This window comes from Chionomys nivalis, chromosome X (assembly GCF_950005125.1).
Source record: "Chionomys nivalis chromosome X, mChiNiv1.1, whole genome shotgun sequence".
NCBI lineage: Eukaryota > Metazoa > Chordata > Mammalia > Rodentia > Cricetidae > Chionomys > Chionomys nivalis.
The window spans coordinates 87,985,630-87,999,543 of NC_080112.1; the positions used below are offsets into that span (position 1 = coordinate 87,985,630).

At 38.3% G+C, this 13,914-nt stretch overlaps 1 protein-coding gene across 6 annotated transcripts in view; it reads left to right on the forward strand.

Annotated features, from left to right (window-relative positions):
• The first annotated feature begins 338 nt into the window (after nucleotides 1-338).
• Nucleotides 339-13,914, forward strand: part of Lrch2 (leucine rich repeats and calponin homology domain containing 2) — a 104,030-nt gene continuing 90,454 nt past the window's right edge. For all 6 annotated transcript variants that reach the window (XM_057759737.1, XM_057759738.1, XM_057759739.1 and 3 more), the window contains exon 1: nucleotides 339-714. In XM_057759737.1, coding sequence (XP_057615720.1) covers nucleotides 339-714 — 376 coding nt within the window. The remainder of the gene's footprint in view (nucleotides 715-13,914) is intronic.

A 13,914-nucleotide genomic window follows, 5' to 3' on the forward strand; every position in this document is an offset into this window, starting at 1 on the left:
CGAGAAGAGGAAGCAATCTGAGAGATTTGGGGTCGGGGGAGGAGGCACAGAGTCTAAGCTCTACTTAGCCTGGTACCTCTTCGCTAAGATTTTGGTACCCAAAACAGCGGACCCTGGATTTAGCATCCTTTCTTGGAACCTCGGTTTTCTTTAAACAAACAGTGGGCACATTTCAGCGTCCTTTCTGTGTGCACGACACCTCCTAGCCACTGGCCCTGGGTTTCTTCCCACCATCTCCCTCGCCCCCCCCTCCCACCCCCAGCCTGCGCATGCGTCCTAAGAACCCCCTCCACTCGCGGCCCAGAGTATTGTCGGGGGCTATTCTCTCTCCCAGGAACATGGCGGCGAGTCAGGGAGGCGGTGGGAACAGTGGGGGCGGCGGCTGCGGTGGAGGTGGAAGTGGCGGTGGCGGTGGCGCGGCTGGAGGAGGAGGAGGAGGTGGTGGTGGAGGAGGAGGTGGCGGGGCCGGGACGGGAGGAGGTGGTGGCTGTGGCGGGACCGTGGCGGTGCCCATCCCGGTACCGACTCTTTTCGGTCAGCCGTTCCCCAATGGGCCGCAGTGGCACCCGGGGAGCTTGCAGCCTCAGCACACGGTAAGGAGCCTGGACCGGGCCCTGGAGGAGGCAGGGAACTCTGGCATCCTGAGCCTCAGTGGCAGGAAACTCAGAGACTTCCCAGGCAGCGGCTACGACCTGACGGACACCACCCAAGCAGGTGACAGGCTGGGGGGAGGGGAAGCAGGGCCTGGAAGGAGGATGGGAGTGGGTGACTGCGTGGCTGCCTTGTTGGATTCTGCTGGGCCGGCGCGCAGGGGCTGCAGGAGTCCCGGAATCCTAGCAGCCTCCTCTGACTATGAGGGGCAATGCAGGCAGCGGGAAAGAGGGGCGCCAGCAGCCCTGGGATGATGGAGAAGCTGGCTGGGATGTTAGGGGCATTATTGTTAAAGAGTGTTGTACCCAGAGTGTTGCACACAGACAGAAGGGACTTATTGACACCTTCCTTAATGCACTTCCTTCAACTCTTGGTCCTATCTTCCTCCACCTTAACCGTGAGTAGGTGGGAGGAGGTGAGGGGAGTTGGGAGCAGACAATGCCGAAAAATCATAATCTCTACATATTCCTTGAAAGGCATTGGATAGTCCTTTTCAGAGTAAGGCTTGGTGTTTGTCTGTGTTCTTCTGGTCGATTTGTTTAATCATTTTAGGATATTTTTGTTTCCTTTTTATCTCATCTATGCCTTATAGAGTGACTTTTATTTTCATTTTCTTGGTGCTGAGAGGTGATGGTGGTTAGATTAGTGTTTGTTGCACTAGCAAATGAAATCATCAATCACTTAAGTGTTTGATTACCGGGTGAAAGGTAGTCCATTTTTGAGTGTTGTTGGTTTTGATTTTTATAGCAGAAAGCTAAAAATTATATGGGTATTTTTGAGAAAACAATTCCATTTCTTATGGGGTTGATGGTTAATGGATTGCCCTATACTCTGTGTTAGTCTTTGTTGTGGCTGGCATCTTGGTGGTGGTGCTGTGAATTCACTCTCCTTCTAAACCATTGCTGCTTATTTTTATATTTGTTTAGGTTTGCTGAAAGTTTTTTCTCTTCATAATCTTTATTTTAATTTTTTGCTTTATGTGTCCCATCTATTCTGCTGAAATAAATTGTGCACCAAGATATTTGCATGGATGTAGTGATTTTGAAGCACCATAGTGAGAGGCAGGAAATATCCATATTTACAAACAAGACAATTTAAGTGCATTTGGTTTCTAGACATCAAATCAAGATATGTGTGCAGGCAGAGGACAGCAAAAGGAGGAAAAATCTAAAATTGAAGCTTCCTATGCAGTAATTCCCTCAGGTAGTATTTAAGGAACTGTGAATGCAGAATTAATACCGGATTATGTATTATGGTAAACTGGTTTGAATGTTTACACCTTTACTCAGAACAGATTGCCCAAATACTATTCACAGACTCATGGATAGATGTTGGCAAGATATGCTCCTTGGTGTGTGCCTCAAAAGCCTCAAGAAAAAATGGCTCCAGAATGTATCATTGTAGTTTTTTTTTTCTTACTCCTCTTTATAACCCATAAAGATTCCTTCTACCTGTAGGGCAAAGTTTAAGCATTTCCAGCTGTCACTGTCTGGCCCCAGGTTAATTTTTGCAACTGTATCTCACAAGTGTTCCTACCTTCTTTTCTTCCAACTAGGTCAGCTTGCTGCCCCTCAAATAAATATTTTGTGTAATTCTGTCTCATCATTATATGAGGCTGCTGCATGCAAGAGATTTTCCCAAAAGCTCTTTCCATGATCGATACCAGTCTTCTGCTTCTTTGAATTCCCAGGGTACTTATTGTCTCTACTACTTATTTGACAGTGCTGGCTTTATTTTCCTTTTCTATTGTGCCTTGCTCTCCCTGAGGATATGGAGTATACCTGTTCAGCTATATTGCTTTTATTGTATCATGACGTTTTCACAAACATGACCATCATTTTATTCAGTTATAACCTGATGGGGAACTTTTTTAGCCAATCACCTTTAAGAGGTGGGTCTTAGTTAAGGCATGGCTTCACTGGGACCCAAGGTAAAACGTGTGCACCTCCAGGTGCTCTCTCTCTGCGCCTTTTCCCGCGGGACATTGCTGTGCTTGGATTTCTTGTTTCCTGTTTAGTGAGTTTTCCCCTTATAATAAATATTTATAATAATAAATGTTATTTATTATTATAAATATTTATAATAAATAAAATATAATTGTTTTATCTAGCCTGGTTATTTTAACAATAACCATTTGGTTTCCAAAGCTTTCCTTCACTTGGTTTTCGAGGCAAGCTTCAGCACAACCCAGAACCATATTTGTTCTTGGTAAACAGTTACTCACCACAATCTTTTTGTGGTGGTGGTGTAGTGTTTTGCACATGCTATTCCAGAAATCTGCACACCCAGATCGTTCCCATTTTAATCTTTACTGGTGTCTATATGGTATATCTTTTGGAGTGTGTACTTGTGCTTGTGTGTGCCAGTGCACATGTTTGTGAGGGTGCATAGGTAAATGTATACATGAATGTGGAAGCCACAGGTCAACCTAAGTTGCAGTTCAATTTTTCTTGACAGGGCCTATTGTTGCTCTGAGGTTTTCAAGTAGCCTAGGCTGGCTGATTTGAGAACACTGAGAATTCATCTATCTTCCTCTTTCTAGGACTGAGGTTACAAATAAACAACCATGCCCACCTATTTTCTTTCTTATGTAGATTCTGGGGCTTGAATTTAGATATTCGTGCTTGCCTGACAAACATACTACCTACTGAGGAAGGTGTATTTTCCTCCTTTTCTTTTTCATTCGTTCTCCGTGGAATTCCTCCTTTGTGTGTGATACCCATTGCACAAACATGCACATATGAAGGCAAGCATATGGGTTACCACATGGTCATCTGAGGAGTACCTTGTGTACCAGTTCTTACCTTCCACCTTAAGGTAGGGTCTCCTGGCCTCTGATTTTTCTAGGCTAGCTGGCCATGAGCTCCCAGGGACTCTGCTGTCTCTTTCTCCATCTCTCTAAAGGATTGCTGGGATTACAGATACCAGAGCTACCGTGTCTGTCCTATACAGAGGTTCTGGAGATCTGGACTCCAGTTGTCATGCTGTTGACAAGACTTTACTCACTGTCATTTCCTCTGTTCTCCCCACCTATCTCTTTGATTCAGAGACTGTATTTCCACTAGCAGACCATTCACTTTGTGGCCTTGAACTTGAGATAATCCTTTTGACTCCAACTCACCTGATTATAGGCACTGTAGGATTTGTCGAAATAACTCAGCTTTATTATAAGCTGTGAGGCACACATGAGGGAGAATATGCATATTTTCTCTCTGAGTTTGGGTTCCTGCTTAATATTATGCTTCCTAAGCCCATCCATTTTCCTGCAAATTTCCCTTTTCTTAACAGCTGATAACACCCTATTGTGTCTGTGCCGTATTTTCATTATCTATTCATTTGTAATTGGACATCTAGATTGGTTCAATTTATTGCTATTGTAACTACAGCAGCAATAGACATGAATGTGCACCTCCCTACGCAGTATGGAGTCCTGTGAGTATATGCCCAGGAGTGGTATAGTTGGATCATATGGTTAGCTTTTTGTTTGTTTTGTTTTGTTTTAGTTCTTGAGGAAATTGCAAGCTAATCTCCATAATTGCTGTATTTATTTGATTTCTACCAACAGTAAATAAGAATTGCTTCCCCCCCCCCACCTGTACTACCTTGTTTTCTCCGACATTTGCCTTTAGATTTCTGGATGTTAGTCATTCTGACTGGTGTAAGGTAAAGTCTTAAAGTAGTTTTAATTTGCAATGACTACAGATGTTAAGCACTTTTAAAAATTACATGCTATTTATGTTTCCTTTTTTGAAAAAAAGTGTCTGTTGATTTACTTAGCCTATTGTTGATTTACAATTTTATTTCCTAGCCTGTAGTGTGTATGTGTCTATATGTTAACTGCTTAAGTATTGGTAGAGTTGTAACATTTAGAAAGGCAAGAAAGAGGCTAAAATTAAGTGATGAGAAAAGATGGAATTCAGGTAAAAGGACACATGAGTCATGAAAGAGGATACAAATACATTTTTCTTTCCTGGTTTCAAGTCAGTCATGGTTTGTAATTTTTTTGTGGTTAACAAGTGAATAAAAATTGATAGCAAAAGTATAAAAGCCTAAGTGAAGCTCCATCGCTTCAGAATTGCCATTCCAACTTTATGGCAGCCTGTTCACTGAGATGGACAGACTTTGGGACTGGGCAAGTGTTTGAGTGGTTTCCTTAAACTAGCTGTGTTTATAAAAAAATTCTTTTTATTTCTGAGTTAATTAGAACAAAACGATTTATTTGAAGATAGACTAAAATGACAAAAAGAAAAGGAAAGCCAATCATGTAATATTTTTGCCATTCGAATATATGCTCTTATTGAGACCATGTCAAGATCAGGTAGAGTAAATAGATCTTGTGGTATTCTCTTTTTCATTTAGACGAGCTGTCAGTACGTGTGTCACTCGTCCTTTTTTAATCACAAAAGGTATCCATGAAGTATTTAGGAGCAATAGTTTTGAAACAGATGTCATGTTTATTTTATGTAGATGAAAGTACACACCTCAGAAATGAAAACTGAGCATGTTTGAGGTTATACATGTACTCATACACAAGTATCTACATACAAATACACACTATCTTCTTCAGAATAATTTTATTTGGTGGCTTTGTTACAATGTATTTACAATGACTCTTAGTGGGTTAATGTGTCAGAACCAAACTGATTATTTAGACAAGTATGAGGTGGTTTATTGTATGGAGAAGAGACTTGAAGAAGAGAAAATAGCATAGATGTTATTCTCCTAATTAAGAGGGGGTTGGAAAATGAGCTAAAAATAGCTGAGATGATATTCTGCTAATTAAGCGGTGCTTGGAAAATGAACTAAAACAATATTGACTTAAGGGAAATTGACAAGTTTCAAAAGAAGGGGGGAGGGTTTTTTCTGTCATTTTACTGTCCCTTTTACATGGTAAGATGAAATAGACCAGTGTTTCCTGCCTTGACTAGACATTAAAATACCAAGGGAGGATTTTTTCAATTTTTTTTATGCCAAGACTTTACTCCAGACCAATTAAATAAGGGTCTCAGTGGCCAAGAGACTTAAACAAAATCTTCTCAGGTGATTCCAGTGTACAATCAAGGTCATATAAATACTTTCTGTTTGAATGAATGAGAATGCAGGCAGAAATTTAGCGATTAAGGTTCAAAACCCAAACTAGGAAGTGTTTAAGTTCTAGTGCAGTGCTATTTTGTATCTGTTTATCATAGTGTATGATATGAGTTCACTGGGAACCTATAATTTTCTTGGCTTAGAACTCATCTCATTTGTAATTTTGCACACGTTCCTAAACTTTGCAGCCACAAAGCTTTGCTGTCTATAACAGGTTTGCCAAGATTGGAGAGAAGACAGCTGTTGGCAGAGTGTATCTTTGGTGTCTTTTTACATTTTCTCTGCATTTATGGTGTCTGTTTTTTAGTTACCTCTCCGGTCCCTTGTCTCAGTTCTCTTTTCAACTTCAAGTAAACATTCCTCCTTTACTGGGATGGAGCACAAAGCTCCATGGTTATGGCCAGCTCTTGGTAAGACTACCATCTAAGAGGAGTTTGCATCCTTACTTGAAATCAGTTGGCGGCTTGCCCTCATGACCTCTTTCAGTATATCCTCTTTCTCAACTTTCTTTTATAAAATGACAAATCACAATCCCAGAGAACCTAGACAACAATGAGGACCCTACGAGAGACATACATGGATATAATCTACATCGGAAATAGAAAAAGACAAAATCTCCTGAGTGAATTGGGAGCATGGAGACCTTGGGAGAGAGTAGAAGGGGAGGAGGGAGGAAGGGAGAAGAACAGAGAAAAATGTAGAGCTAAATAAAAATCAATAAAAAAAAATTCACACCCACAAACAGATCTATAAAGAGGGATTCAAAAGTCATCATCCTCTTCTAGGAAAATCCAGTTATTCTCTGTGTAATGTCTTCTTTCCAGTGCCCTGCTAATAGACATGATATGATCTTTTTGGATATTATGATAATTTGTCACCTCAAAATGAATTTTTTGAGCCAGGCAGTGGTGGTACATGCCTTTAAACCCTGTACTGGGGAGACAGAGGCAGGCAGATTTCTGAGTTTAAGGCCAGCCTGGTCTACAGAGTGAGTTCCAGGATAATCAGGGCTACACAGAGAAACCCTGTCTTGGAAAACAAAGCAAACAAAAAGAATTTATTGGTTGTTGAAACAAATCTCAATCATTTTCACAGATCCTCTGTCACAAGTGCTACAACTAAGGGGATGTGCTTGAGTCTACGTACAGCTACTCTGTCTGATACATTATACAGTAAATGTTATGTCCATGAGCAGTAGGTCTGTAAAACAGATTTAGGAATTCTTTTGCCAGATTGTGCTGTGTCCTGGATAATCACATGTTTTCCTGTAAACCAGGAATTGACTCTAGGATTTCCTACATGTGTTGGCTCACCTTTTCAACTGTAGGATATAGTGCATTGTTTTTGATTGTAAAATGGGGCAGATAAACACAACATCTGACTTGGTCTCATGGTTGAAGGTTCTGTTATTGCATTTACTGGAACAAGTTTGTGGTTTAATTTTTTGACTTGAGTCAAATATCTTCCTTTCTTATGGAATGTCTTCTTGAAAAATGGAATTTGAAGCACAAATTTAAGAGTTGACTCATATTTTATGAGCTGTAGATTATATTTTTGAGCTGCAGAATCTTGAACTGATTTATTCTGGAACCAGTCTTACAGTGATCCCTTAATTTCTTCCTTTTGCAAATTTGCAATATAAAATAAAAATTTAGCTTAAATTAAAAGGCACAGTAGTTGTTAAACTAATTCCATTCTGGTAGCCCTTCATATGTAATTTTATCCTAGCAAATAATCTTTTGATATTGGCAGAATACATTGTAGTCTTTTTTCTCTTTACTCTCTGGGGAACCCACCTCCCAGCTCCCAAATAAATTCACATACAGAGACAAATATATATCTTTTTTTTTCTTCTGACCCTGTGTTTGGCTGTTTTGCTGGGTAGCTGGTCCCCCGGTGTGTTCCTCCTTTCCTTGTTTCTCAATCTCCTCCCAGTTTTCTCCTCCTTTTTATACTCCCTGCCTGCCAGCCCCTACTATCTTTTCTCCTGCCTTGCTACTGGCCGTTTAACTCTTTATTAGACCATCAGGTGTTTTAGACAGGCAAAGTAAGGCAGTTTCGCAGAGTTAAACAAAGGCAACATAAAAGAATGCACCACAACTTTGCATGCTTAAACAAACGTTCCACAGCATAAACAAATGCAACACATTTTAAAATAGTATTCTACAACAATACATAGTACTCCTTGTGTTTGACAGAGGTTCAGTGATTGCCAGGAGTGAATAGCAGAGCATTAGTTAGGATACATCATTAGCCCAGTGTTGTATGCACTATGATTGTTTTCTTCTTATTATGGAATTGGTAATGCAAACATTAAAAAAAATTACTTCTTGTGACAGTCCGTACTTAACTTTATGGATATCATCGTCTGTGTCATGTCATGTTTCATTTGCTTGCATAACCTTTCTTGCCTTTATATTTGAAAACTTTAGAACAGAATAAAAATCATTCTTAGAGCTTTAACTCTGGAAATATGCCCAGTAGATTAGAAAGAGACAAGTCTAGTGTGTATGTAGATGTAAATCTGTAATCCTAGTGTTCTGAAGGCTAAGAGATTAATGTATTCTTTCTTCTTTTTTGAGATTATACTATAATACATGTCTCTCTTTCATTTCTTCCCTTTAAACCCTTCTCTCCTCTAAATTCGCGGCCTCTTTTTTCACTTTTATTATTGCATGTATCTATGTATATGAATATATATATATATATTTCAAAATGTAAGATATTCAATCCATATAATGTTACTTGTATGTGCAAGTGTCTCTGTGGGCACTTATATATGTGAATTAAGTTCTACCAAAGTCTATAAGAGCATGTCAAACCTCTTGGGGTTAGATCTGAACTAGAAAGCACAGATGCTGGGAAGCAAACTTTGTCCCCTTCTGTAAGCACAGAAATCACCCTTAACTACTGATCCATCTCTCTACCCCAGGAAGTAATATTTTGAGCATAAGGCTAACCTGGACTAAATAAGGGAACGATGTTAAAAGCAAAAAAAAAAAAAAAGTAACATCTAGGGATCTAGGGATGTAGTTTAGTGTTAGACTGCTTGCTTAGGATGCATGAAGCCCTGTGTATTATTCTGGTACCAGAAAACAAAAGTAGGCCATGTATTTGTACAACATAAACACAGAAATCGATGACTGGTATATTAGGTGGAATGTATTGCTTAAGGTTTAAGTTTTTACGTTTCAATTTAGATTATAATTAGGGTTATCTAGAGGAAAAGAGCTGATAGAACCAATGAATATATCAATATACTTATATATAACATAATATATAATAATCACATATATATTATTTATTGGAGTGAATTAAAGGATATTCTACAGCTAGATGAACAATGACTATCTACCAACTGAAAGCTCAAGAATCCATAGCATGTGTGTTAAGTTCATAGGACAACTTTGTGGAGTAGGACAACTTTGTGGAGTAGGACAACTTTGTGGAGTAGGTTCTATCCTTCCACCTTTTCGTGGGTTAAGGGAATCAAACAGAAGTCTCTAGACTTGTGACCTTACTCATGGAGCTACTTCATTTGTCCCATGTGTTTATTTTTAAATTAATTAATTCAGGCAATTTGAGCATAGTATCAGACATCTAAAGTGATGAGAAATTTAATTAAATAATTATGATATAAATTTTTATTTGAATGCTATAGAGAGTATACAATTCTAGAATATTTATGACTCTGGATTTCAGTTAAAAAATGCCTCTATTGATGATTTTCCATGTGGAGTCTAGACTTTTCCCATTTTTTTTAAAACAAAATACAGCAATCCTTAAGAAAATATTAGGAGTTACATGGTTGGGTATATTTATGCTTGTCTGTAATAAATTACATTTGCAGATGTTTGTGAAATAAAAAAAATGGTAAATTAGGGGTCAGAGAGATGGCACAGCAGGCAAGAGAGCACTTGCTCCTCTTCCAGAGGATCTCTTTTCTGTTCCCACTACCTAAGTCTAGTAGTTCACAATCATCTATAACTCCAGAGGTATCTGTTATTCTCCATGTGCACTGACGTGCGCACGCGTGCACACATACACACACCAGTACAAATTAAAAATAGTAATTTAAGTTTAGTAACTGTTTTTTTCATCTATAGTGAGAATGCAAGAAAGGATTTGTAAAGGTTGTGAAGTTGCAGCTTTCAAAGACTTAATTGAATAGTCCCTCAGAATAAGAATTCATACATATTACACAGGCTAGATTCTCAATATTGTTCTAAGTGTGTGTGTGTGGCGGGGGGCTAATTCACCTTCATGGCATATTTTGAAGTGCCTGGAAACAGTTTTGATTGTAATAATTTGGGGGTATTGTGGGGTGGTGATAATATTATTTAGTGACAGGGATGAGGGATACTGTCAAGCAGCTTTCGGTGAAAAGAGCAAGGCCTACAATGAAGATTTTTCTATCCTAATACATCAGGGGTAACTATCATTTCAGAACTTTAAATTTGAAGAAGGTAAGTGCTGCAAATGAAACAATGTATATTACACGCTTAGAGGTTGGGATGACATTTGATTGGACTATTGGAACATCAAAGGGAGCTTTAAAAAGATTAGGCAAGCTTGGCTTAGAAAGGGAATCACATCGTTCTGTGAAATGGGAGGGCACTCACTGAATATTGTCATCCCAGAATTTCCTCAAACTCAGTTTATCAGACTTCTTCCTGACTCTGAACCAACTCTTCACTCACATCAGGAAGGCAGGGCTTATTCCTGTCTCTTCCCTTCCTTTCACCCTCTCTGCCAGTTGGAACCTGGTGACTGTTCACCAGCACTTTCTGAATAGCTTTCAGATGTGTTTCCTTCCTGTCTGTTCTTACTGTCATTGTTGTTCAGGTTCCTCTCTTCCTCACCTTGAACTAGCTCTTCAACAGTTTCTCACGGCTTCTTATCTGTCTGCCTTAGCTTTGCTTCTGTTTCAGTTTTTCCTCCACACTAGTTAGACTATGCTTTGCGTTGTGTAACTATGACTGTCAGTTGTTGCAAAAACACATTCAGCCTGTAGGTAGGCTGTTTTCTAACAAAACATTTTCTTATTTTTGTTTCAAAGCTTAAAAATATGAAACCCAATATTACATTATGTTTTCTTTAACGGTAGTACTTTTTATATTTTCTTGCCCAGTATTAAGTTGCTAAGATTTATTCATTTTGCGTGCGTGTGTATCTGTAATTCATTCTTTTGGGTAGCTACACTATTATCTTTATTTTTTTTCTATCTGATGACTACTTTCATGCTTTCCCATTTTGTTCTTGCAAACAATCTACCTGTAAATATTAAACATTTCTCTTGTATATGTGTAAACCTTTTTTTAATGGAATTGCCAGGTTGTATGTTAATGTCCAATTGGTTTACAGTTTATATTTCCATGAACATCGTATGTGTCTGTGTGTCCCCAGTGTTTGGGGACATAAAACTAGATGGATTCCAGGAGCTCACTGTGCAGTTGGCCAAGCCGAAATTTTAAGTTTCGTGTCCAGCTCCATCATAAAAATAAAAGTTAGAGAGTGATAGGTGAAAATATTTGATAGCTGGTAGCCTCTTTATTGTGGCCTCTTTCTGGACACTAATGGGTGTACATCTGTGCATGTGTGGACCTCATGTGGAAGATGGATGACAACTTTCAGAAGTTAATTTTTTCCTTTCATCATTTGGGTTCCATGTACTGAACTCAGGTCATTGGGTTCAGTGGCAAGCAACTTTATATTCTTAACTGTCTCACTGACTTGCAATTTATTCATTCATTTATTTGAGACAAGGGCTCCCTTTATATCCCAGGATTGCTCCAAACTCAGGCTCCTCTTGCTTCTGTCTTGCCAGTGTTTGAGTTACAGGTATGTGCTCCCATTACTGGTTCATCTAGCATCAGTTTTTAAAATTTTATTTTCAGCCAGTTGTCCTGTCACTATTAAAATCAGTGAAAGATGACTATAAAGATTTATTTTTGGATACTTAATTCTGTTTTATATATCTACATGTCTTTACCCAAGTATCACACTATCTTTATTTTTGTAGGTATGTAAATCTTTGAAGTGCTCTGTTACTGGATATTTGAATCTTTCAACACTACTTTTTTTTTGTATACTGTTGTAGTTATTCTGGAACTACCAAATTCCCATTGAATATTAGGATCAATGACACATCCTGAGAAATTTCAAACTGTGACTATGATAGAGATTGTGTTAATTTGTAGGTCAAATGGAGAGATTTTTTTCATCTTTTTATTTTATGTACATTGTATATTTTATGTACATTTATTTTATGTACATTGTTGTTTTTCCTGCATGCATATCTGTATGACGGCATCACAACCCCCAAAACAGGAGTTACAGACAGCTTTGAACTGCCATGTTGGTGCTGGGATTTGAAGCCAGGTCCTCTGGAAGAGTATCCTTAACTGCTGGACCTTTTCTCCAGCCCCCGAGAGTTTTCCATCTTAACATTATGTTAGCTAATCCATGAATAGGAGATGTCTTGTTTTATCTATGTATATCATCTTAAATTCTTACAAAATATCATGCAGTTTTCAAAACAATTTTTTGAGGATGTTTTGACTACGTTTTTCCCCCTTAATTTCACGGTTTCTTTGTTGTTGTTAGTATGTTGATGTACAATTGATTTTATTACATAGTGATCTATACCTTTCCATCTTGTTGAACTAGTTTGTTTGTTCTAAGAATTATTTATTTATTTGTTTTTAGTGCTTGGTACCCAACTCAGTGCACTATTGAGGTAATGCTCTATTGCTGTGCTAAATTCCAGTCATCAGTAATAATTTCCTAATACAAATAGTTTTCCCTATACAAGATCAAGTCATCTGCAAGTCAAGATGGTTTTCTTATTTCATTCGTTTTGAGAACGTCATAAATGCATATAATATGTATGGATCAAATCCATACCCCACATTCCCTCCTCTGAAAATTACCCTCTATCTCCCCCTACCACCTTTACCTGCCAACTTCATTTACTCCTTTTGTTTTAACCCAGAGTCCTCTTAGTGCTGTCTGTATATATTTGGGTGTAGGGCCATCTACTGAAACATGGGTGACCTCTCAGAGGCTTCATCCCTAAAGAAAATTTACTTCTTTTTGAATTAGTGTGCCTTTTATTTCTGTGTCTTGCCTAGTTATCCTGATTAGAAATTCTAGTACAATTTTCAGTAGACATAGTGAGAAGGGGCCTTTCTTATCTTGTCTGTGTTTGAAATGGGGATAGTTTCAGTATTTTTGCAGTGGATATGATGCTAACTTTGGTTTCTTAGTATAGATTTTATCAGGTGTCTTGGTTTTTTATTGCTGTAAAGAGACATCATGACCATGCCAACTATTATAAAAGAAAGCATTTAATTGGGGCTGGTTTACAGTTTCAGAGATTGAGTTTATTTTTATCATGCTCGGGAAAATAGTGTCCTGCAGGCAGACATGGTATTGGAGAAGTTGAGAGTTCTACATTGGATTCCCAGGCAGAGGAAGAGAGACAGAGACACTGACTAGCTGGATCTCTTGACATCTCGAAGACCATCCCAGTGACACACTTCAATGAGGTTGTACCTACTCTAACAAGGCCATGTGTCCTAATCCTCCTAAGTAGTACCACTCCTTGATGAACATATGATCTTATGGGCCCTATTATTATTCAAATCACCACATCAGGTTGAAGAAATTCCTTTCTATACTTAGTTTTATAATGTTTTAACCTCAAAGGGAATTGGATTTTGTCAAATACTTATTCTGTGCATTAATATTTTTGCATTTATTTTTGTTCTTCATTGCTTTAATATTGCATAATATACTGATTTATTTTTTTACTCACCTTGTATTCCTGGACTCTCATGCTTTTATTTACTTTCAGCCTACCAACCTATATTTTGTTTAATAAAAGTATCCAACTGTTTTTATTTCCATATTTCTTTTTTCCATATTTGTTTTTGCCATGTTTCTTTTCCTGTAGTCATTCCCTAATAACCCTTCTATCAGACATCATGCCTTTTGTTATTCTCTTTTCATTTCATCCTTCACATATAGTGATTAATTTAGTCCCCCCTTTCTTTACAGTGCCTGTGATATTTATCGCAATTAGTAACTTTCCTCCATTGTACGATTTAATGACTTTATTGTCTTTTCAGGTAAGTTCTTGTTATATAGCTTAGGCCGATCTGCTACTCA